This window comes from Indicator indicator, chromosome 22 (assembly GCF_027791375.1).
Source record: "Indicator indicator isolate 239-I01 chromosome 22, UM_Iind_1.1, whole genome shotgun sequence".
NCBI lineage: Eukaryota > Metazoa > Chordata > Aves > Piciformes > Indicatoridae > Indicator > Indicator indicator.
The window spans coordinates 8,840,947-8,864,192 of record NC_072031.1 but is presented as its reverse complement, the minus strand read 5'-3'; the positions used below and the strand labels follow the sequence as shown (position 1 = coordinate 8,864,192).

Here is a 23,246-nt window from a genome sequence, read left to right as displayed (position 1 = left end):
CTGGTTTAGTTAAAATGACTTCCAATATTTTTTGAAGACAGCAATTGTGTGAAACAAATGGAAAAGTGCAATTGGCTGAAAGATGCATCAAATTTATTGATTGAAGAGATCCAGATTAAAACACAAAACACAGAACTGTTTCAATCAAATGTTGCAAAGCAATCATATGCTTGATCATGACAAATTCAAGTATCTATGGGAAGAAAAGACAGGATATTAGGAACTATGAAAACAGGCCAGATGGCAGCAATCATATTGCTTGTATCCAGGGCAACTTATGAAGGTCCAAGACATTAAAACTTTCTTCAAAGATAAGGGTTTATTTGTTAAGACACTGAAATACTTATTTTCTGCATCATCTCAAGAATAGAGCAGGGGTTGGGTTTTAAGAATTATCAGAGTGACTTGTGAACAGGATTCCAAATCCACAGGATCAGTCTGCAATTCTGCTCTTCAACTGCTTTCAGTACTTTGACACTTGCTGTCTATCTCACAAGAGGCAGAGAAAGAAGAGCATAAGAGTGTCTGACCCCTCTAAGTTTCGCTTTGTTTCAGTGCCAAACTCAAGCCTCAGGACAAGGCATGTTAATGATAGACCACTACAAAGAAACAGCTATCAGCAATTACATGAACACATAAATAAATGGTGTTTTATCTTCCATTGATTGTCACCTATGCCATAGTGACAAACTTAGAGAATCTAAAAGCCTATGAGAAAAAATAAAAAGGCATAGAAAATTGACATTAGAATAATGAATATTTAAGTAGTAAGCAGCAAAAAGCTTCCAAAAGCTTTCTGCACTTTATCTATTCAATAAAAAGTTCTCTCACTAAGTGAGCTTGCAAATAATCTAAATATCCAAGTCAGGTAAATTCTCTTGCAGAAACATTGCAAATTAATTCTTAAAAACATATTAAACAGTATCACTTACCACTGAGAAAAGTAGAGAGAAGTCATTTATGTAGGTAATAACTTTCTGAATAATTGACTGCAGCTAAAGGGAAAAAAGGGAAGGAAAAAAAAGGAAAAAAAGAGGAAAATGATTGTAATACAAGTTAAGTTCAGACTATCCACAGCAGAGATTATTCTTCTCTAGTTATTCATAGAACACTGGGTTGGAAGAGACCTCAGGGATTCATTGACACAATTTCTTTTCCCAAAGCAGGATCAACTACAGCTATGCTGTTCTTAGCAGATGTTTCTCCAACATGCTCTTCAGAACTCATTTGAAGAGAGGCTGACCAGCCTGCCTGGCTTTCCTTTGTTCTTTACTGGTTATAGTTAGGCATGTTCTCCAGCTCTCTAGACTTTTAAAAAAACAACAAAACCAAACAAAAACTCACCAAACTAATTTGCTTCTTTCACAGGCACTTTATCTACCCTCCAAATAACCAAAAAAACCTTCTTCTAGAACCTCGTCAACTAATCCACATCTCCCCTGGCATGCAGTCTCAAGAACTGGACACAGTAATTCACTGAAGCCATAACAATGCCAAGAAGAAATGGATTATTTTATGGTTTACCTCTGATCAAACAGCCTGCCATGATTGCTAATTTTCTTCAGCAGAACACCACAGCTGATGCAGGAATTAACCACTGCTACTTCTAAATACATAAATCATTCTAGTTTAACATTTCTCTGAACTGAAAAAATTGATGTGCTGGGGGAAATGGAGGAACAAATCAGAACATTACACTGTTCCAAAAGGCTTCCCAAATGATAGTGTTTAAAATATTTATTTCTGTGGTAAGAGACATCAGTAATTAATTTCTTCTAAGAAAATTCACATTAGGTTTTTACAGATTGGGCAAAATAAATTCTTTACCTGTGGGTAAGCCTCCTCAAATGCTCGATCAGGAGTCATGTGCTTGATAACATCAGCCAAAACTGTATTGACCTCTCGCTTCTGTGTAGCAAAAAATGAGGTTACAAAATACAGTTGTAAAACCAGCACTTAAATTGCTGAAAACCAGGTGGATAATTTCTTTCCATTTGCCAAAGCATCAGCTACTACAGAGCTCCAGTTAAGCAATGACCTTTAGCCATAGCTCCAGTAAATCCTTAAACTGGTCCATCTGCCATTAAAACACACAGCACTAGGACGTGGTGGTGACTCCTTCAAAGCCGTATCTATTATCCTTACTCATCTTCCATGAGAGGGATACATTTTTTTCATTGCCTCCCTATTTTTAACTGCTAATAAAGTCACTTAGTCTGCATCACAAAACCCTCCAAGGAAACAAAGCAAATTTCACATACCGTAAAATGCCTGCAGGTATACTCCACCCACACTTCAGCACAGTTGATGTAATCCTAGAAATACAAGTGTCCTATGGTTATCAAGACCTGCAGGGCATTAGGAGAAATACACTTGCAAAAATTACACTTCAAGAACGAACTCCTCAAGATCTAGCAATATTGACAAACCTCTAAAACTTGCTTATGCAGAATTATGTTATGTAGAATTAAGTTACACTTAAGCAGAGCTGGGGAAAGCAGGGATCATATGAAGACATTAGAAGGCATCCTATTTTTTGGCAGCTGTGTGGATCTAGAAAAGGTAAATCATGTCACAGAAGGTAAATCATGAACAGCTGGCTAAGCACAGAATCAGCAGGGAAATAGGACAGACAAATAATCCACCTGTGGGTTCTTCAGCTTCGTTATAACCTTCCAGGCTTCATTTAATATTTGATGGCGATCATTTTCAGGAGGATCAGCCAACGCCAAGTTTAACCCCAAGGAGCGAAAGAGGAGATGCTGAAAGTTAATGAGAAATTGTCAATTAAATGCAGAGGATGCCTGTCAGTCCAACACTGCTCTAGGAGCCACACCGTACAGTTTTATGCATCAAAATACCTTTTATTTAAATGGTGTGCAAATTCTGTAGGGAACTAAGAGTATAAAGAACTCTGTCAGGCAAGGAATAGGAATTCTTACAAATTGCATACAAAAAGTTACCTTTGGGAACCCAGATTCATCACACTCTTTGATCATGCCAATGAAGTCCATAGATCTCGTGGCAATAAACTCTGCTCTGAACGCTGACATGACTGAATTCAACAGCAAAGCACTACAATGAACAGAACACAAATCAATACAGCTCAACAGCAACTAACATTTTGTTGTCCCTTCATTTACATTAATCTGAACTTAAGACTGCCAACTGTCCAGGATCTATTCAATATTTTGAAGGAGGGAATAAAGAAGGAAAAAAACCCCACGAATCAAGCTTGCATCAGTGAGGCTTAAGCTAAGTAAAACCAGAAAACATTAAACCACTGAATAAAGAAAAGGTAATTCAAGCTGCAGAATATTTGTTCCACACCAGTTTTTTTAAGCCACCCCTTTAGCAGAAGTTTATTAGAAAGATCAAGTAAACCAAGAGTGGCTGACATGCTTAGAAACTTACTCTCTCTTTCTAACTACAGTTCAGCAGTATACTTTGGCAGAACAAATCTCTGTTGAAGTTTTTCTCACTGAATTGAACTCTATGTGCATTATGAAAGTCAGATTTCTATCAGCTGCATTGTTAAAATTAAAGTAAATCAAAAGAATCCCCAGTCATTATCATATGATAACCAGCAATGACACCTTTAGACATGTCCAATTAATAATTCAGACCCATAATTGTATTGGTAGCCAAAGTTACTGATAGAAGATTGAACTCATTGCATCACTGTAAAACCCAGTTTACTGCTACTGTTATGCAAACAGAGGAAACAAAATCTAGTCTAATTCAAAAGGCAATTCTTTTGGGCAAACTCAGCCATGAGGTAGCACAGAAGCTGCCTCACAAAAATACTGTGCCCTTCCCTACTCTGAAAAAGACAGTTTGAATACAGGGCAGTTTACCTTGAGGGAAATTCTGTGGAGCACTTAAAATAGCCCAGCATGCTCTGTGTTCCTGACTGAGCATTAGTGGTCTCATTGCAATTTGACTGGAATTTGCATTTATCATTAGCCAAGTACTTCCAGTTCACTGGCTACATGCTTTGCAATAGAGAGGGCCAGGCTGGCTGTCACTTCTCACTTAGATGGCTGCAACGTAGTTCATGGAACACACTGAGGTTATTTAAAGATTTATATACTGATGCTTTCTCCTTTGTAATATTTTGACAGTCATGAAAAGACAAAAAAAAAAAAAAAAAACACAGAGCTCCACTTTAAAAGAAAACCACCACACTTTATAGCACATTATTCAACTTTCCAATTAAAATAAAAAGACATCCCCAAAACATTTCTTTCAAAACCCCCCTGATTATAGTCAACATTTTCTCCCTCCTTCAAAGAGCAAACAGGGGCAAAAAGTTGAAGCACCCAGCCCACCCTTACAACAATAAATGCTAAAAAAGTGATATTTTAAAAATGAGTTCCACAAAACAAATCAACATCTACACAAAATCTTTAATCCAGCAGAGTATGTGGATTATCTTTACCCATATTATACACCCTGATATAACAGCATCTTCATACCACATTTTTAAACCACACTTTGCCTGCACTCCTTAACTCAGTCACAGAATGCTAATGCTGCCATTCCACAGTTAAAGTGGCAAGATTTTTTGTTCCTCAGCCACTGCAGAACTGCACTGTGCAAAGCACATCAGAAAAACACAACAGGTAGCTGAAAACTTTAACAGAACTCAGTCCTTCTACCCAATAAAATGAACTGAGATTAGTTCATCAGCAAGACAGATTGCTTTCACAATATCAAAGTATATCAGAGGTTGGAAGGGACATCAAGAGATCATTGGGTCCAACTCCCCTGCCAGAGCAGGATGACTTAGAGTAGTCCGCACAGGAATGCATCCAGGTGGGTTTTGAAAGTCTCCAGAGAAGGAGACTCCACAACCCCCCTGGGCAGCCTGTTCCAGTGCTCTCAGCTTTCACACAGCTCAGAAAGCACATCCAAGACTTTCAGACCTTCTTCCTGAACTCCTCACTGAAGGTGACTGCATGCTGACTTCTAGGAGACATTTGGGATAATTTTCATTTTAAAACCCCCCAGCTGCCTAAATATTGCCATTTCCAAAGGTGTCAGCTGCTTTAAACATCCCTTGTAAAATGCCTGTATGGGTTGGCTGCAGTCAGGGGCGGCTAAGGAGAAGGAAGAGAAGGAAACTAAACGAAGCACAACCAGGAATCAGAGAGATCGTTGATGCAGACCATATTACATGTCCCAAACTTTGGCTTAGGAGCCAAAATGAAGCAACCAAGCCAAATTACTTAACTTTTGCTCTACAAGTAATTCATCATATTTCAGAATTCATCTCTGGAAAACAGATGTTCATAATCATGATTTAGTGAGCTCAAAAGAGAGAGAGATTTTTATTACAAGAACTCATGGGTACCCATTACAGACAGTAATGAGTCTTCTGCATTGTGCAATACTTACTTGTTCCCCAATTTTTTGCATCTCTCCATCATCTCAGTAAGCAGAACCTGGAAGAATTACTTATTAAAATCAGTGAGTAGAGACCCTGAAAATAAATTCAGCTTTAATTACTGTAGCTGTTTTAGTTACCTACCCAATACATTCCAATAATCCTGTCTTATCCTGTATTTACTACACAAGAAAACAATGGTGCAGTACAACATAAACCACACCTACTGTAACAGGCACAGTGGCATTTTAATCAAAACCACCACTTTAGGAAAGTCAAATTTGCAATCTTTTAGCCATGCCATTTCTCAAAGTAATCACTATTTGCCAGCCAGGTCAATTATCTCTGGCAGGAGAGGTGAAGATGACCAACTTTCTGCCACAGAATGCAAACCAGGCTGACAGTAAAATAGCCTGTTGATTAGGTTAAGCAATTACAAAGCTGCAGCTCACTCAAATCATTTTTATATCTCTGCGACAGGAGAAACTGATGAATTTAGAAAATAAAGATTAAAACTAGCTAAAGGACAGCACGAAACAAACAGGAATATTGCCTGTGAGTGCAGGCTGAGCTTTGTGGAAATGAACATTCTTCCTGGATAGAAACAGAGCTTCTAGGCTATTTATACTTCCTTTCACACCCATGTAAGTGCTGGCAGAGATGGGGGTTAGCAGGCAAAATTAAACTCTTCATCCCAACACTTCCACTAGTATCAAGCATTACCACACTTGCTTACTTCAGGAGCACGATATGCAATGCACTGCAAAATCCAGTCTATAGCAGGAGAATATAGAGTCAGATACAAAGGAATCTCCACACATTGTTCTACCAGCTGGTTCTGAACTGTATCCTCATGAATCTAGTGAAATAAAAGACAAAAAACATGTTTCTGTATTTAACAGGAGCTATGATAAGCTGGACAAGGTTTGTGTACGAATGGAAACAACAAGAGACAAGACATGAAGATATTCTGAAGCATTCCTTGCATGCTGGGAAAAAAAAATATCAAGTTCATAACATACATATTAAAGTATAGAAACATGTTGAGTAAAGCAGTTTCAGCTTTTCAGAATGCATATAGAATTTCCCACACTACATCTGGGCACAGGAAAATTCCTAAGTCTAGATTTAAGAATCTCAGGATTAAGGAGTGTGTTTATTTGACTTTGCAAATAAAACTCTTGTTCACTTACTTGTTTAAATGTTAGAAGAAAGTCAAAGAAATTTTTGTTAAGGCTTTCTTTCAGTTGTGGTGCCACTTCCATCCCAACCTGTATTAAAAGAGAAATCAAGATTTTATTTGCATTTATCACCTACAATTCAGCTGTAAGAGTTTCTTAAAAGAAAGATCCTCCATTATTAAAACAAAAGAGAAATCAGTTTTTTGGTTTGTTAGAAGGAAGAGGCAGTCTGCTGATAACTTCAGATAAAAACAATGGTTTTCCTCTAGTGGCAGAGCCAGCTGTAGTGAATCTTTGGCACAGATTTTGATGTTAAATGAATAGCCTACCCTGCAAAGGTATGCTCTGGCATAGACTGCAACCAGTGGATCTCCAATTCCTCTGATCATAGATGTTAACCTTGGGAGACATTCCGAAATCCCCCTGTTGAGATTTTTTCAGAAATGAAAATGAGATTTAACAGCTGATAACAGAATTCTATCACCTACAGAGAACTTCAGTAGCTGCCTTGTAGACTGGCAGTTGAGCATGAGTTACAGAAACACCAGCCAAAAGAAGCAGCATTCCAGCTTAACATCTTATTTCAGAAGTAAAATTTAATGTGTACAGCAACAGGTATGTAATAAAATTGCACTGTTTCCCATTAGGAATAGTGGGAGCTGGACTCCCACAATCTCCAAGGGTCCCTTCCATCCTGTGAGATAGCCAGGTTGGACACTGGGCTTGTAAAAGACAAGCACAACTGAAAAACTCCTCCTCTAGTCTGGAGGAACAGCAGAGCTATAGAAAGGCTGTAATTCAATGGGAAGAAAGCAGAAGCTTAAAATGGAACTGGCAGAATTCCTTCCATGTCTCATTTTCCCACAGGTCCTCTTTGACAGAGCTATACTAGTGCCTGGAGATGAGGCCCATCAATTCCAGTAAAAGAACTGCATTTTAGGGATAATGAAGTTGTCACTATAGTAGCAATTCAGCTTACAAGACTCATGTAAAAATGTAACTGAAAAAGGATGGTTATATGTGAAGGAACATTTTCAGTTCAGCAACTGACACTGTTTGGCAACACAGAAGGCTTACACCCAGATTTTCAAGAGATAATGGTTTGTTGCTCCTAAATCATTTCCCCAACTCTCTCTCTAGCAATACCACACATCGATATTTTCCTTTCAGTTTTCTACCCTGCCACACTCTTCACCTTAACCATCTTGCTCCCCTCTGCACCACCTGAAGCTGCTGGGTTTTAATTTGCAAGCTCCTGATGTCACAGTCATCCTTGTATTCCAGAACTGCAAGCACTACTGCATTTCAAACTGGCATTCTCATTAAGAACTCCAAAACCTCTCAGCACAGGTTCTTCTCAGAGGTTTTTGCAGGTTTTAGGGTTTAAGGTTCATTCTATCTGTCATTAACCACAGAATTTACAGGTTTAACTCCTTAAATTAATTCCTAAGCTTGCCCATTCATTTCCTTCTCACACTCAGCAGTTACTCTTACGTTTTGGATAGGAACTTATTGCACTTCAGTATTGCTGCTTCCACGTAACTAAAATGAAGGCAAGTTAAGGAATAAAAGAAAGATGCATGCCATTTAAAAACATAAAACCAAACATACACCAAACACAAGGAACTATTTCAAGCTCTTCTGTAATAAATCACAAAAATCCACAAAGTGTAGTGAGATTGATCTGCAAGATTTTTGTATCAAAAGTTTCCACACATTGATTCTACTCTATCACTGCCAAGCTGCTCACAGCCAATAATTCAGCACTTGTGTTTACTTTGAAACATGACTCAAACTCAAAACACACAGCCTGAAACGCACAAAACAAAATCAGTATAAACATCAGATTGCTGTGGGGCTTACTGAAACAAACGTCTTTATTTATGGCAAAGCCAATGGGAAACCAACAGACACACTCAGACTCTCACTTGACAAGGATACAATCTGGGAATGAGTTCTCTGATGGAAGCAATCTTGAAAAACCAGTTTAAGCAAGTTTCTTTAGCCGTATCGTTAACACTCTCTGGAGAAAAATTATCTGGGAAAAAAAAAAACAACAACACAGAAACAGTCACATTCTTTCTGGAGAAAAGTTACTTTTCATTCTAGGTTTAAAGTTGTGTTCTCTTTCCTTTCAAGGAGAGATCAGGCACACCATGATAAACTAGGCAATATATTTGCTTATCAGCAATCTTGTGCAGCAGTAAGAATGAAGTACACACACAGCAAGAAGAGGTAACTAAAGCTTCTATCTTGCATTAAGTAACATTTCAGAAGCCAAAGTCAAGCACTCAAGGCTGATCTCAGATCTGCTACTTAGAAATCTCACTTCTGCCTCCCTTCAAAAGCAGAAGCTATGAAAATAAAAAAAGGAATCTCTAATAAATGCATGTATATAACTCTAAACCAAATGCACACATATAAAAGAGATGAAGCACTCCAATTCTTTAATGTAATTTTTAAAGACTATTTTTTTAATACTACATTGCAAGAAGTAGGAAATACTAGACACTGACAGAACACTTGGTTTTGTACACTAAACATCTAACACTGCAGCACAATTCTCTCCTTGTGAGCTCTGGGACTATTTATGTCAGCTGCCAGCAGGAAAAAGCTGCCCCCAGCAGGGTGGAACAGATGGGTTAGGGGGACAGTGGTCTGGTCAGGCAGGCACACAGTTGCATGGCTAACTGCCTCCTCTTTCTCTAGATTGCCTGGAACAGAAGGCAAATAAATATCAGCTTCCTAGGATCAACCCAGATCTGAGGCAAGATGGCTGGGAAGGATGAGTCCCTCTTCTCTCAGTGATAAAGCTACACAATCATCTTCTGCTGTGACTGACTGCTTATAAACCCTTGTGAAAGAGGTCAAAAATACCACTGCTCTCCCATCCCCAGCCCCAGAAGGTGAGAAGCTCCTGCTCCACAAGCAAGTTTCCAACTTCCAAGACTAGAGAAGTCACACACTAGATGCTGAGTGCAGGGAAATGCTCTTTCTCATCTAGGACCAGTGGGGTTCTCATCCGACTTTGTTTCACTTAGTTCCCACAGCATGAGCAGGGGGGGTTGGGCCTGAAATCCCCAAGGGTTCACACTGCCACGCACAGCAAGCACAGCACAGATTTTCCTTCTCCCACCCACTTTTATAGCTGCTTGGGATGTTCCCACCAGCAATGCCCCTGGCAGCTGTAGAGCTGCAGCATGAGCTCTGCTCTCCAGAACGGAGGTAACTGCCCATTTATTGTGAGAGGCTACAGGACCTCTCTGCCTTCATTAATGTTTATAAGAACAGTTTGTCAGACCTGCAACAACCAAATTTCCCTTAGATATTTATTTCAAATTTAAATATTTGCTGGTTTCAAGCTTCTGGCTCAAATCCCATGGATTTAACTGCAACCTTACGGAACTGCTGCATTGCCAACTACAGAGTAAGAATGTTTCATATTTCAAGGACATGCACTTAATATCCTTCAACTTGCAGTGAAATCCCTGTGTTTCCACAGAATGTTTCAGTGCCTTCCTGAAGAGGCTCTTCCATATATATTTGTACTGAACATGTCAAATTAGACTTCTATATTGTGCTGGAATTTCAACTGAAAAAATAAAAAGGGCCCAAGTTAGAAAGATTATGCTACCCTGGTAAACTGATCACCAACTCCATGACAGCCTTCTGCTTCTTCCAAAATTCTTCCCTAACTAAAGCAAACTTATCCAGTTTCCAGTGTAGCAACAAAAACATCTACTTACCAAAAAATTAGACTCTCAGCTTTGCCTGTTATATTTGTACCCTTAACTTTAAACTATTAAAATACAATAATTCCATGAAATACTTATGCTTAAAAAAGAAAATAGGAAACAGTCTTCATCTAATTTGGCCATTCATGTTTAATTCTCCCTCTACTTATGCATAGTGCTTTGTGATTTCACATCTCAGGAGGACCCAGTTTACATTTAGTACCATCAAAGCCACAAGTACATTTTAAAATCCTCAGTTAAAAATGCAAACTTGCATAAGCACTGTGAATGGTGGAAGCTATAAGCAATCTTTACTCTGTTAAAAACTAAAACCCCCTAGATCCAAATCAGAACTTTTTTCATAGAGGATACAGTAGCACAGGTCCTGTTTAAGCTTTCTCAAGTGAGCTCAAACACTGCTTTTTAACAGAGGCACAGCAGAAACAATGTTAAGTTACCTGCCAAAGAGACACGGCTGTCCATACACATTGACAGAATTCTTTCATACACTAGTTTCCCTGTAAGAAATAATTTTAAAAATCATTCTTAATGAAAGGTAAAAGACACAACTTTGTTTCAAACATTCCCTCTCCAGCCTATGTCGGAATTAGCTGGAGAGCACTCCCTAGAACACTAACAGGATGCTGCCCTCTACTGAAGCTGCAATGTTAACTCTGAATTCAGCACTTTGCAGGCTATAAAACATTTATCTGGCTCCCTTAAGTGCAGGGGTAGCACACAGGTCAGATTTCTTCCAGGCCAGGGAAGGACAGCTGGTGTCCTGTCTTTGCCGAATTTGGGTATTATGTTATCTTCAGCAACTTTCAGTTAAGTAGGAAAGAGAACAATGAGGAAGCAAGACCTGGAAAAACAATTGGATCTGTGTCATAGTATATCCTGCTAAACCTCAGAATACCCTTCCACTTTGAATGCAGTTGTAAATCTTTTCCACAGCATGGCACAAGAAGAGAAACACATTGAGTGGGTAACAATTTCACTTAAAGGATCATTTAAAAATTATAGATTTAAAAATTCAGTAACTCCATTTCAATCACTTCACAGTCCCTATTCAGCTAATGAACACTTTCTGACTTTCATTTCTCAGATATAAATAGAGTGAAATACTGAATCAAAAGGCTGCCAAAATGAACTTTTTTTCCTTCATTTGGGCAATTTTAAATTTCAAAATGCAGAGATCATCATTTCTTCCAAGGTTTTGTTCTAGATATTCATTAATACATAAAGCACAGAACTACAAAATTATATATATATATTTTTAAGACTTCACTTATAAGAGTTTTTGAAGGTTTGTACCACTGGTATCCAAATATTTATGCTGAAGAAGATCAGTGTTAAAATTGAGAGTCACTTCAAGGACTTCTTGATAACTTTGATGCTTTCTAATATTGCAAAAAACTCTTTTTCATCTGATTAACAATTAGAAATTCTGGCACATCAGATACTTACCAAAAGTATCGAGGATGTCCGTAATTAAAACAAATTTACTTGGATAAAACCGGATTACTTTTGTGTCTGAAAGAAGCTTAGAACACTAGAAAGGAAAGAAAAGAAAACAAAGAAACATTTTTAGAAGACAACACAAATTAGTGTTTTTACTCTAGACAGGGTGGAACAAACAAGTGTCTACAGATGGAAAGAACCAACATGAACAACTATCCTGCAAAAAGCATGAGAAGCTCTAACATAACACATCATCATTCTCTTTGTATTTCTCAGGTTGTTCCTCACTTTCAGCAGTGCTAGTCACAGATCTGGTTTTCCCCTACACTTGTAGGGGAATTGCAGAATTTCAGCTGACTGTGCAGATCTGTGCATTTGTTCAGAGAGAAATTATCACCCAGAAACATAAAAAGGCAACTTTTTTTTAAGGTCATTGTCCAGTTTCTCACCATGTCTCTAAACTTCCAAAATCAAATTCAAAACCTGATATAGGCTAAACCAAGAAATGATTTTAAAAGTTCAGCTTTTTAACACATCTCTGCATCTCATGCAACGAGTTGAAACGTTTTGGAAACAGCTCAGCTGGTCCACAGTCAGCTCCAGGGAGGAATCTGTAATCAGTCACCACCCACAGGCACCCAGCATGGCTGTGGCAGTTGGACTACACTGATGACTGGTGCAAAGTCACATTTGCAAATGTATTATCCAACTTAGTTCTAGTGTCATTCAATACAAGTCCAGGAAGGAACAATTTATTGTAGAAATTCAAAATACACAGTGAGGAACTAATTTGTTTTAAAGCTACTTAAGTAAGCTGTACTTCTGTTTTTACCAAGATGGTGCAAAGACTACAATCTAAACTGCCAGTCAAAAACTGGAACAAAGAATCCTTTTTCACCTGAAGAAAATGGGCAAATGAGTGACTGGGGAGAAAAAGGCACTTTTTATGCAAACCAAACATGGCCTTTGACCACAAGTTTTCTTTTGTCTCTATTTAACATTGTGTGCTGGTTTGGGGCCAGACAGATCCTCTCTTTCCCCGAAAGGGACAAAAGAATGAGACTCACACAAACGGATTGGAGAGTGATGGAAAGTTTAAATGGAAAAGCAATTGGTGAAGCTACAAAAAAAACTACAAACTACAAAGCATAGTGACAAAGAGTATCCCAAAGCGTACAGAACCCCTCACAGAATTCCCAAAGGCTTCCCAGTCCTTCCCTTCTTCCCACCTGAGGGTAAACCCAAACCCCCCAGGGCTCTTTCTTCCCCCTCCCGCTGCTAGGCAAGTCTCAGGCTGGCCAGGTCTGAGACTGCTCCCCCCTCCATTCTCCTCCTGGCATTAGGCCTAGGCAGGACTAAGAGGCCTTGAGGATACTCCCCCGGCATTACCCGATAAGAGAAGACATCTCCCAGGGGAGCAGAGAGGGAAGAAAGAGCCCTGGGGGGTTTGGGTTTACCCTCAGGTGGGAAGAAGGGAAGGACTGGGAAGCCTTTGGGAATTCTGTGAGGGGTTCTGTACGCTTTGGGATACTCTTTGTCACTATGCTTTGTAGTTTGTAGTTTTTTTTGTAGCTTCACCAATTGCTTTTCCATTTAAACTTTCCATCACTCTCCAATCCGTTTGTGTGAGTCTCATTCTTTTGTCCCTTTCGGGGAAAGAGAGGATCTGTCTGGCCCCAAACCAGCACAGATTTTTGGTAGCAGAGGATGGTTAAGCAGAAAGTTGTTAACTTAGCTGCCAAGGTCAGTGTGTTATCTTCAGCCAGAAGAGAAGAAGAAAACAGCAGCCAGACAGCCCAGCAACTGCCCCCACTGCCGAACGCAGAATGTGCAGAGTGCCCACTTTGTTTTGGGTAATAGTTCTTAAACATTTCTATCTATCCAATGGAAGTGTTTAGAACAATCGTTATTTTGCTTTCTTACATCCAGTAGTGACTTATTTACATTCTTTCACTTTCTCTGTTCTGAACTTTGCAAGGAAAAATTAAAAAGACAGTTTCAAACCATCACACATTGACAAGTACAAAATTTTGTGTGATCCTAGTTCTTTCTCTCTCCTTCACCAGGAGACAATTCTTCAATCTTAATGAAATAATTAAAGTTCAACTTGTCATGACATTCCAAATATCCAGGAGGCAATCCTATGCCACATAAGACTGCTTTATTTATACAAGAACATCATAGCATTTGAACATGCTTAAATGAGGACCTCACTTGAGTCTTTGCTCTTCAGAGAGGAATGTTAGAAGGCACTAAAAAGAGAAGTGAGGGCATTCACATCCTCCAACTATAAAGCACAATCTTCCCTACTCCATGTTAAGTCAATCACCTTCAAATAAAGGTATTTCAGTAGCTGTTTAGGACCTACACACACACACACCATGAATACTTAACCACTTTTCTTAGAGCTCACAGAGATAATCAACTTACTTCAGCTTACTCTAAGTAGCTTAGCTTATTCTAGCTGGACAAGTAAAGTATCTAGGAAAAGGCACATTATAAATTCAGACCCTGCCTTGATAACCACAACTCCTCCTGCACTTCTCATACAGAGAAAGGAGGCTCCACCTCCAAAGTGCAAATGACAGATCTTGTGGAATTTCATCATTACTTCTTAAAACAAGATAATTCTGGCATTAAAATATAACTGCTTTTTCCAGCCCCCCCAAAAGGCCAAACCTAGTCCTCCTACTGCACACTAATCAGCATGGGATGCTAATACTGAGAGACTATGTATATAAGCACAGCCTGATGGCAAGAAGAGTGCTTACTTCTTGAAATTATGCTATTGACTAGGAAGAACCACAGCAAGGAAAGTTCAGTCAGGTTTCTACCCTGTCCTGCTTTGTAAGTATAGAATTATTCTTAGTTACTTATAGTATCCTTTGTGAAAGATTTTTATATTCATGTGACTTACCCAAACACTTATTTCATTCTTACCCAATCTTTCAGTTATCTGCAGCATGAAGTTCAAGTGCCAAGTGAACAATACACAGACAACACTTTAAGAGATATCAATCTAATGCAGCTTTGATACCACTTCCCTAAAAGCAAGCATCTTTGAAGGGACACTATTTCAAAAGCATTTGTGCAACCACTTGGAATATAACATATGGAAGCATAAAAGTGTAGGTGACTACTGTGTGTCAGACTATTTACACAGCTATCCCTGCACTGTAAATACAGCAGGTCCATGACCCTTTTCTCTTTCTCTGCACTTTTAATACTGTGTTCTCTGTCACTGAGATATTAAGACACTTCACAATGCTACATATGGATTTTTTTTTTTGGTAAAGAATAATAGTGCTGATTTCATAGGATTACAATAGAACATTAGTTCACTTCAGGTTAGATACAATTTGTTTATCTTTTTTCATTTATGTTTCATTTCCTTTATTGCCTTTACCACAATTTAAGATGAAATTACTGCAAACAGTTTTCACAAAAGTATCCAGCATGAGGAAAAAAAAAAATCCTGCCTTTATATAACCCTGCTTGATGACTATTAGCATTACATCAGTTTTACAGCTCTTAAGGATGTCATTAGCTCCTCTGTCCTCTGATGCACTCTGCCTCTGGCTTTTTTTTTTAAGACCACGCCAAACAAAAGAGCAATTAATTGTCCTGCTCCCCTCACAACCCATCACCCTAAACAAGCCAGAAGAAGACTGATGAGAATTTTAAACAACAAAACCACAAAACACACATACAAACACAAATCTAACAAAAAACATCCTTGACCAAACCAAAAATCCCAAACACTTAAAAATCTGGAGTCTTTTTCTGTACTTTGCTAGGGTCCTAAATCAGATAATCCAGCAAGTCTGGATGGCAAAAACTGACATTCAAACAGTCATTCTGGTGTAATTTGGGATGTGGGGGCTAAGGGGTAGAAAGGGAAAAGATAGGAAATTACATGATGCTTTAGAAAGAGTTGATATCACATGATAACTCTAACCAAGTAAAGTTTCTGCACCTGATATTTGGCTGCTCTCTTTAATGAGAATTCCATCCTGCCTACTCTAGACAAAAATCAATTCATAACAAAGTTGAAAATCCAACTGTTGTCAGCAGTCATAAAACTCAGAAATAAATGGGTTTCAATGAAGAGCAGAAGAAAATAGGAGAAAAACAATAGAAACCCCTCTTTCCTCAGGAAAGAAATCAGACAAGCCACACCACCAAGCTCACTAGTTCTGTCCAGAGCAAAAATGTAAAAACTCACCTGGATGACTATTTTCAGAGCTTTTACTTTCTGATCAGAGGACCAAGCATCTTTTAAAGACTGATTCAGTTCTTCAATTCGGTTCATGTAATCCTGCTGAGTCAAATTCAGTATCTCTTTCTGTGACCCCTGGCAAAAAAAGACAATTCTTACTTGATAAGCAGAGGAGGGATGGAAGGAGAGTGCTGACATTACAGAGTTATATCACCAGGGGAGGGGTGATTTATGTTATATAGATAGATTATATACATATTTTTTAATATATTTGTCTAAACACTGCATAAACAGATGCAGAATAAGGACATTCTTAAAAGGTTTCATGAAAGACTTATTATTTCACAAATTTATTTCACTTTTAAAGTGGTGATGTAATTGGACCAGCAAACTTTCTCACCTCTTCCAGATCATCCAGTTCTTCTAACCTTGTCCTCACTTTTTCAGAAACTGCTGAGCCAGTAGTTGTAGCTTTTCCTGTAAGGATTACAGGTTTGAGTTTCTTTTACATTTAAACACTTGGACTTGTAAAAGGCAAACAAAGCTGAAGGAGCTTGACAGACTCAGACAACTAGTCAGGTTCCATGGCAGAAGACAAGTTTGATCCATTTGGCAGCTACTCCTGAAGACATTTAAATGTACCTACAGTTGGTTCGCCCTGAACAAATGAGCAAAACTGACTACGAATGGATTTTCCCACAGGTTTTGCTGGTAAGAAAAGAACCGCTGGCTAGAACCATAGGATTATTGAGATAGGAAAAGCCCTGTGGATGTCTGTGTCCCACTCTTCTCAAAGCAGGGCCCATTTCAAACTTCTAACAGATTGTACAGGATTATGTCCAGCCAGTTGAATGACAGCTAAGGATAAAGTTTTTACACCCTCTCTGGACATCCAGTTTCAGTGTCTGACGATTTTCATTTTTCCTCAGAAGCTGAAATGCTGCAAGTTTACTCATGTATAAAAATTCTAATTTACTATGCAATCAGCCATAACTACTTAGCCCAGATTTGCTTCACTAGAAAACATGATAAAATATTTAAGATTTGGATCTTTTTTGAATGCTCAGCATACAGATGAAATATTTTTACTTTTATGTAAAGAGAATAAGTGAACAAGTTCCCAAGGGACTTGTTTGCTTTCCCTTCCAGCAAGCAGAAGAATTGATAAACATGATCCGAAAAACATCTTTGCTCACTTTAAATGGAATAAAGTTTTAAGCTACAGTGGGAGGCACTGAATTTCATTTCCTTCCACAACACAGAATCACAATTTCCTTCGCCTACATAGCATACAAGACAAGATGGTTGGACAGTTTCCTTTCAACAAATATTTTAAGCAAAAATCCAGCTGAAGTCTTATTCCCAGAAAGAAGCACCATAGATCCAACCAGATGTCAGAATAGGGAGAAGAGAGGAAATGACATTTCAACTGTTCTTGACCACAAACCTGTCACTGCAACCTACATCAAGCAAAATCTGCTACTGCTAGAAAGGAACTGCTCACCTTTTTCAGATGCCATGTACAGATTCTGTGGAGAAACAGAAAAAAGCAGACTTTTAGAAAACATGCACTTGTTAGCCTTCCATAAATGCACATGGTAATCGAGCCTCTTAATCATTTAGAAGTAGACATCAGACCACAAGTTATTTGTATTGTTACAAAAAGACAACTTAATGGCTTCTAAGCGTCAACAGATTTTGGACTCTGCTCCAATACAAACACTGTAAGTGAGAGCTTGTGGCACAGCTTTCTCCAATATTAACATTGAATTTAGAGGACCAGTATTTACTCAAGAAATAATTGCAGAACAGCAACACTGAAAATCCCTTAGTGGTCTCATGCAAATCAATAAAACTGGAGAAGCTGCCACTCACAATAGAGAGCTTCTCTGTCGTCGTGTATCTGGCAAGAATTTCACCACGTTTGCTTGACCACGGTTCAAAGTCACTTCCCACTGCTGAGCTGTCATCTTTATCCCGCTTCTTTCGTGTGCTGTCCTATAAAGGGAGTAGGAGTGCAAATGTTACATACAAATCTGGAAAGAGAAAAGGCTGATAAAGGTCAACTGAACGTTTCAAGTGCTTACTGATCTAAAAAGTCACAATATTAAATAAAAATTTAAATGACTGTCAGCACAAACCATGCAAATAACAAAGTCTATTTTGTTCTATTCATACAGTAGGCTTTCAATATGCATTAACCTCCAAGCTGTTGAGACAAATGTGTTTTATTCAGGTTTAGATTTGCAGCTTTTCTTGTGGGTTTTTTTTGTTTGTTTTGTGGGGGGGAGTTGGTTTGTTAGGGAGGGTGTTTGGTATTTGCGGGGGGGTTGTTTTGTGTTGTGTTTGTTTATGTTTTGTTGTTGTTGTTTTATTCAGTTAACTGCCCTTCAGTGTTACCATGGTAGCAGTTGTCACAGGGTCTGCAGCTGCTGCAAATAGTGACAAGGGATCGGTACCATCCAACACACTGCTCAAAGGATCCATCACAGTACTAGAAGAAGAGGAGGAGGTAGAAGAAGTACTTCCTTTCCGGTTCATCTTCTTGGTCTTGGATTCAGTAACCTGAAAGCAAAATTTAAAACTATCAAACAAAAATATTTTCTGTTCCTCATATTTTCTTTAATAAATACTCAAAACACATACTACATCAATTGTGCTGTTGCAGTGAAAGGAAGGATTCATCTACCAGAAACTCTTAAGAATCAGCATCACCATTTTAACTGAAACACCTGAATCTGGAGGCACTCTGCATTTTCTTTTCTTTTTTTCCTTCCAGTTCTGGATCTACAGATCTGTAAGAACAACCATTCTGAATGTCTCCTCTATTTTACTGTTTTTCTCCCTCTCCTCCAGCCTCTTCCTTGCTATCTGATTTCCTCTACCAGTCTCATCTTTACTTTTCTTGTACAATACTCAAGCCTGAAACATCAAATCCATTCTTAAGGCCCCTGTCTTATCTCCTGACCGACCTTCCTGAGCAGAAGCTGCTGTCCATTAATCATTCATTAGTGTATGACTATCATATATTTGAAGCTGGATGTTTTTGTACACCCACATTTTAAAAAGCCTCTCATACATTAAAGAAATGATAAATGTTCTAAAGCATACAGCTGACTGGAAGTTAACCCAAAACCAAATCTTACATCATGCAAGGTTATTTGTAATGCAACAATTTGATTCTAAACTTATCCATTATTCAGCATTTAATGCAACCAAGAAAACCCACAACTTGAAATGCTATATTAGTCCAAAGGAGACTTCTTTTGACTTCTTAGGAGCACCAGCAAATTTCTGTAAAGGGCAAAAAACAAAATAAACCTTGATCCCTCTAAAGTAACAGGCTACTGACACAGAAATGAACTTCACCTGCACCACCACCACCTTCTAAATCTTTTAATGTTAAAGGAGTGGAAATAAGAAGGAAGACACAGTTTTAATTCATATTCATTTTCCAAAAGTACAAAACCAAACTCACTGTAATGGGTTTTAGTGGATGGTAGTCACCAAAATCCAAGGGTACAGATTCCAGTTTGCATAATTCAGATTCTGAAGCATAGTTTCTTGATCTTGCATGCCTTAGAAAAAAGCAAGAGTAAAGGGGAAATATACATGTACATAAATAATTACATACTTAGAAGCAGAGAAACATATTCTATGTCTATCTAGGTACAAGCATATCTACAGGAAGAAATGTATGTTGAAAAATAAGTCAATGTTAAGACCAAAAGTTATCTACTGAGATATATAAACTAAAACTGAAGGAATTTTACTTCCATTCAGCTGTATTCTGCCTCTACAGCTGGATTCTCCTCCATTCCATTTGACATCAAAAGGGCAACTGAACCCAGCATTTGAATGTGTGACAGGCTGATGGAGATTATTAACCACATTTTTTAAACCAAGTGAAAGAAAAGGTAAGTGTGAAAACAGCAGAGAAAAAAAAACAAAGCGATCATGCAGTTTTTAAAGAGTACATCTATAATATAGCTGTTCAAGTGATAAGGCAGCTTGTAACACAGCTAATACCAGGACAAGTTCAAGCTTGCTCTGACATTATCTTCCACTTACTCTCCAAGGAAAGGAGATTAAGCATTCCTTTCTGGGCCACAGCTGTGCAGCCAACTTCTGACAGTAAACAGATATAAGACCCAGGCCAAGCTGAGGTTTCGTCCCCAAGATCTTCCTGCAAGCACACGTTTGCAGGTGCTGTTTTAACGGTGGGCTTAAACTTTTGTTTACACACGAGCATTACTGCAATTGCAACCACTCTATGCCTTCAGCACTTGCCCAGATTGCCAACCTTTTTTTCTCCTCCCTGGGACTGCTGCACTTTCTCCTTACCCCCAAATTACTGAAGCTCTTTCAGCACCCAGCCCTCCCTGTGAGCCCAGGTGCCTCCCGCACGCTGCACACAGCCAGCCACCGAGCAGCAGAGGAACCAGCCTGCACCTGCTACCTCCGCTTCTCGGTACACACCACCTTCAACTGGAGCCAGGGCTTGCCCTAAAGCAAAGGCTTCAGAAAGCTTACAGGGAGCACAGGCCATGTAAACCAGGAAAGAACCACTTTACACCACCAGATATGCATCAGTAACTCAAGGAACTTCAATCCCTCTATAATTTTCTTAATTTGTACACTATTAGTGCAAGATCTTTTTATTCAGTGCCAACATGTGCTTTTTTCTCACACAGATGATCAATCTACAAAACACCTTTTTAGCATCCAACAATGCTTTAAAACAGTGACACTTGAACTATTGTGTATTGCTAGAAATTGACGCTGTCTCTTTAGTCTGCAGCTCGTAAACACCGTGCCTGCTTCTAAAGAGCTTATGAAAAACAACTAACAGTAGCTAAACTGTGTTAGTAAACAAATTGACAGTACGGAATCTTCACCCCGGCTGGCGAGGCGGGAAGCAGGCGGGAGCTGCCTCTCGTTGCGAGCCCGGAGGGACCTCGCCTGGCCGCGGCGGGAAGAGCACTGCTTACCCCCGCCGGCTGCAGGGAGGGGATACGTCCTAAAGAACACAGTGGGACCAGACCAAACGCCTTCGGCCCTTGAGCAACTTTCTTGCTCCGTTCGGGGCAAATAAGCCCACTGCAGCGCGCAGAGACCCGCGGCTGTTCTCTCCCTCCCGGTGGCAGCAGCGGTCCTGTCCCCCAGCCGCCTCCCCAGCAAACAGGCGACGCGCCCGGCTCCCGCCAGCGCTCTCTGGCACCTACGGACCCGCAGAGCCCGCTCCGGCGTGGGAACTCCACCTAGCATCGTGCAGGGCTCTACCACCGCCCCAGCACACGGTGGTAACCAGCGTGTTATAGAACTCATTTCTGTATTCAGATTTCTCCAGACAACCGCCGAAGGAAACGCCAGACTGCGCTCCCAGGCCAGCCGGGCTGCGGCACCCACCATCCCGGCTTCCCGCCGCCAGTCGCAGGCGGGTTCCAGTCCCTCAGGCCAAGTGGCCCCAATCTCCGATTTCGCTTCCTGAAGGCGAGGTTTCCCCAGCCCCACAGCCGTCGCCCGGCAGAGGGCTTCCCCTGCCGACACACCCGGGCATCTTCCTCCCGTCCCCACCTCAGCTCCCCCGCTTTTAGGGGTGCCGAGGATAACTGCTGCACTCACACAGCTGCTGGAACCCGCAGCCCCCTCACGGCCAGCTAACCGCCCCTGCCCTCCCGCAGCGCAGCCCCGGGGGCCGGGAGCAGCACGGCGCCCAGCACCCCTCGTCGCCCCGCAGAGCCTCACCACGGGAAGGCAGCCATCTTGCCGCCCGCTCACATGACGCTGCGGCCGACCAGCGCCTTCCGCCGCCATTTCCCGTCCCGCCCAGCCGCTCGGAGCGCCTCACCTCAGAGCGGGGAAGCGGAGGTGAGAACGCTGCCGGCTGACAGCCGCAGACAGGCGGCCGCGGAAGCGCCTCACAGTGCCTTTTTGGGGGGCGTTGTGTAAGTTACTCCACTGCGGGTAACACCACAGCCAGAACTGCTCAGGAACGGGTGAAAAGACCCTCCCGTAGAGTAGGAAGTGCAGTGAACTGTGGGGTGAAGTGCTTGCACAGGCTTCCTTGACAGCATCAAGTGATTTTTCAACCCAGAAAAAGAAAATAAATGCAGTTCTTGTTAAAGTTTTAAAGTTTATTGTGCAGTATGTTTTAAGTAAAAAGCAAGACTGGTGAAAATGAAAATACAAAAATAAATAGACCTTTATCATGATACCACAATTCCACACAAAATAAAAAGATAAATATGTATAAATACAAAACATTAAGTACAAACCCAAATTCTGGCACTTGTCAAGAGAAAGGCCCCATGAAAGTTAAAAAAAAAACCCTTGTGCTATGATGTATTACACAGACTGGAAGCATGCTTAAAGTGATAGAGGTTCAGATGTGAAACCCAAACAGAATGTAAGCATTCATTTTTACTAACATTTAAACTAAACCTATTTTTACATCAACATACTACCTATGGTAATAATAAATACAGCACATAAAACATCCTCTGAAAAGATCCACCTTTATCACTGATACATCAACAGCACATTTGGTCACCTGGGACACAGGTTACTCTTCTCATTGTAATTTTTTTCCCTCTCGAGATGTTTTCCAACTCCCTAAGGAAAGCTGAGATTCAAATCTGAGCTTTGTGAGCTTGCCTCAGGCATTTTCTGTATTGCATCTAAAATCTTTAAGATCCATAGCATTCCCATGAAGGAGGCAGTAACTCCACTGGTGTAAACACTTATATTTACATCATTTAAAGGCGTTCCACACACAGACCCCAAGCTTTCAAATAAATGCCACAGCAAGGAGCCACCGAGCAGTGTCAAAGTGTTTAGGGAGCATTTCTGCCATTTTCCAAGTATGCAACTTGGGTAACTTGCTGCACAGTGTAAAACAGGTTTCAAACAATGTCACTAGATGCAGAGGACAGACTTGGTGGCAGATAAAAGCCACAACTAGTGCCTCAAGCAAGTCAATTCGCTCCCCCCTGCCCATGAAGATACACTTCTTATCCCATCATTGATGTTTCTCTTTCACACTACTCAACACAATGAAGTTTTGGGTCAGTCTTTTCACCTTTAGATCCATGTCAAGAAGATACAAAGCTCCTGAAGTTAAAGAGTATTGTATTGTATCGATATGGTGACAGTAACAAGCTGCAATTCGTTTCACACTCTCTAGTCAGCTCTCTACCACTGCTGCTACAGAGCAAGAGTAAGCACTGCAAAGCCTTACACAGCCAAGCTTTTCTCTGCTA

General features: G+C 40.1%; 1 protein-coding gene across 4 annotated transcripts in view; it reads right to left on the bottom strand.

Moving 5' to 3' along the window:
- Positions 1 to 21,749, bottom strand: part of VPS35L (VPS35 endosomal protein sorting factor like) — a 48,578-nt gene extending 26,829 nt beyond the window's left edge. For 2 of the 4 annotated variants that reach the window (XM_054390938.1, XM_054390939.1), the window contains exons 1-20: positions 21,733 to 21,749; positions 19,463 to 19,562; positions 18,385 to 18,549; positions 17,860 to 17,982; positions 17,489 to 17,513; positions 16,385 to 16,461; positions 15,991 to 16,119; positions 11,772 to 11,856; positions 10,763 to 10,822; positions 8,512 to 8,608; positions 8,065 to 8,112; positions 6,900 to 6,993; positions 6,583 to 6,660; positions 6,126 to 6,248; positions 5,401 to 5,447; positions 2,964 to 3,075; positions 2,646 to 2,762; positions 2,262 to 2,315; positions 1,828 to 1,908; positions 933 to 995 (exon numbers count right to left, since the gene is read on the bottom strand). In XM_054390938.1, coding sequence (XP_054246913.1) covers positions 933 to 995; positions 1,828 to 1,908; positions 2,262 to 2,315; positions 2,646 to 2,762; positions 2,964 to 3,075; positions 5,401 to 5,447; positions 6,126 to 6,248; positions 6,583 to 6,660; positions 6,900 to 6,993; positions 8,065 to 8,112; positions 8,512 to 8,608; positions 10,763 to 10,822; positions 11,772 to 11,856; positions 15,991 to 16,119; positions 16,385 to 16,461; positions 17,489 to 17,513; positions 17,860 to 17,982; positions 18,385 to 18,549; positions 19,463 to 19,562; positions 21,733 to 21,749 — 1,695 coding nt within the window. The remainder of the gene's footprint in view (positions 1 to 932; positions 996 to 1,827; positions 1,909 to 2,261; positions 2,316 to 2,645; positions 2,763 to 2,963; positions 3,076 to 5,400; positions 5,448 to 6,125; positions 6,249 to 6,582; positions 6,661 to 6,899; positions 6,994 to 8,064; positions 8,113 to 8,511; positions 8,609 to 10,762; positions 10,823 to 11,771; positions 11,857 to 15,990; positions 16,120 to 16,384; positions 16,462 to 17,488; positions 17,514 to 17,859; positions 17,983 to 18,384; positions 18,550 to 19,462; positions 19,563 to 21,732) is intronic. The other 2 variants (XM_054390940.1, XM_054390941.1) reach the window with 1 other exon arrangement.
- Between the last annotated feature and the right edge of the window lie 1,497 nt (positions 21,750 to 23,246).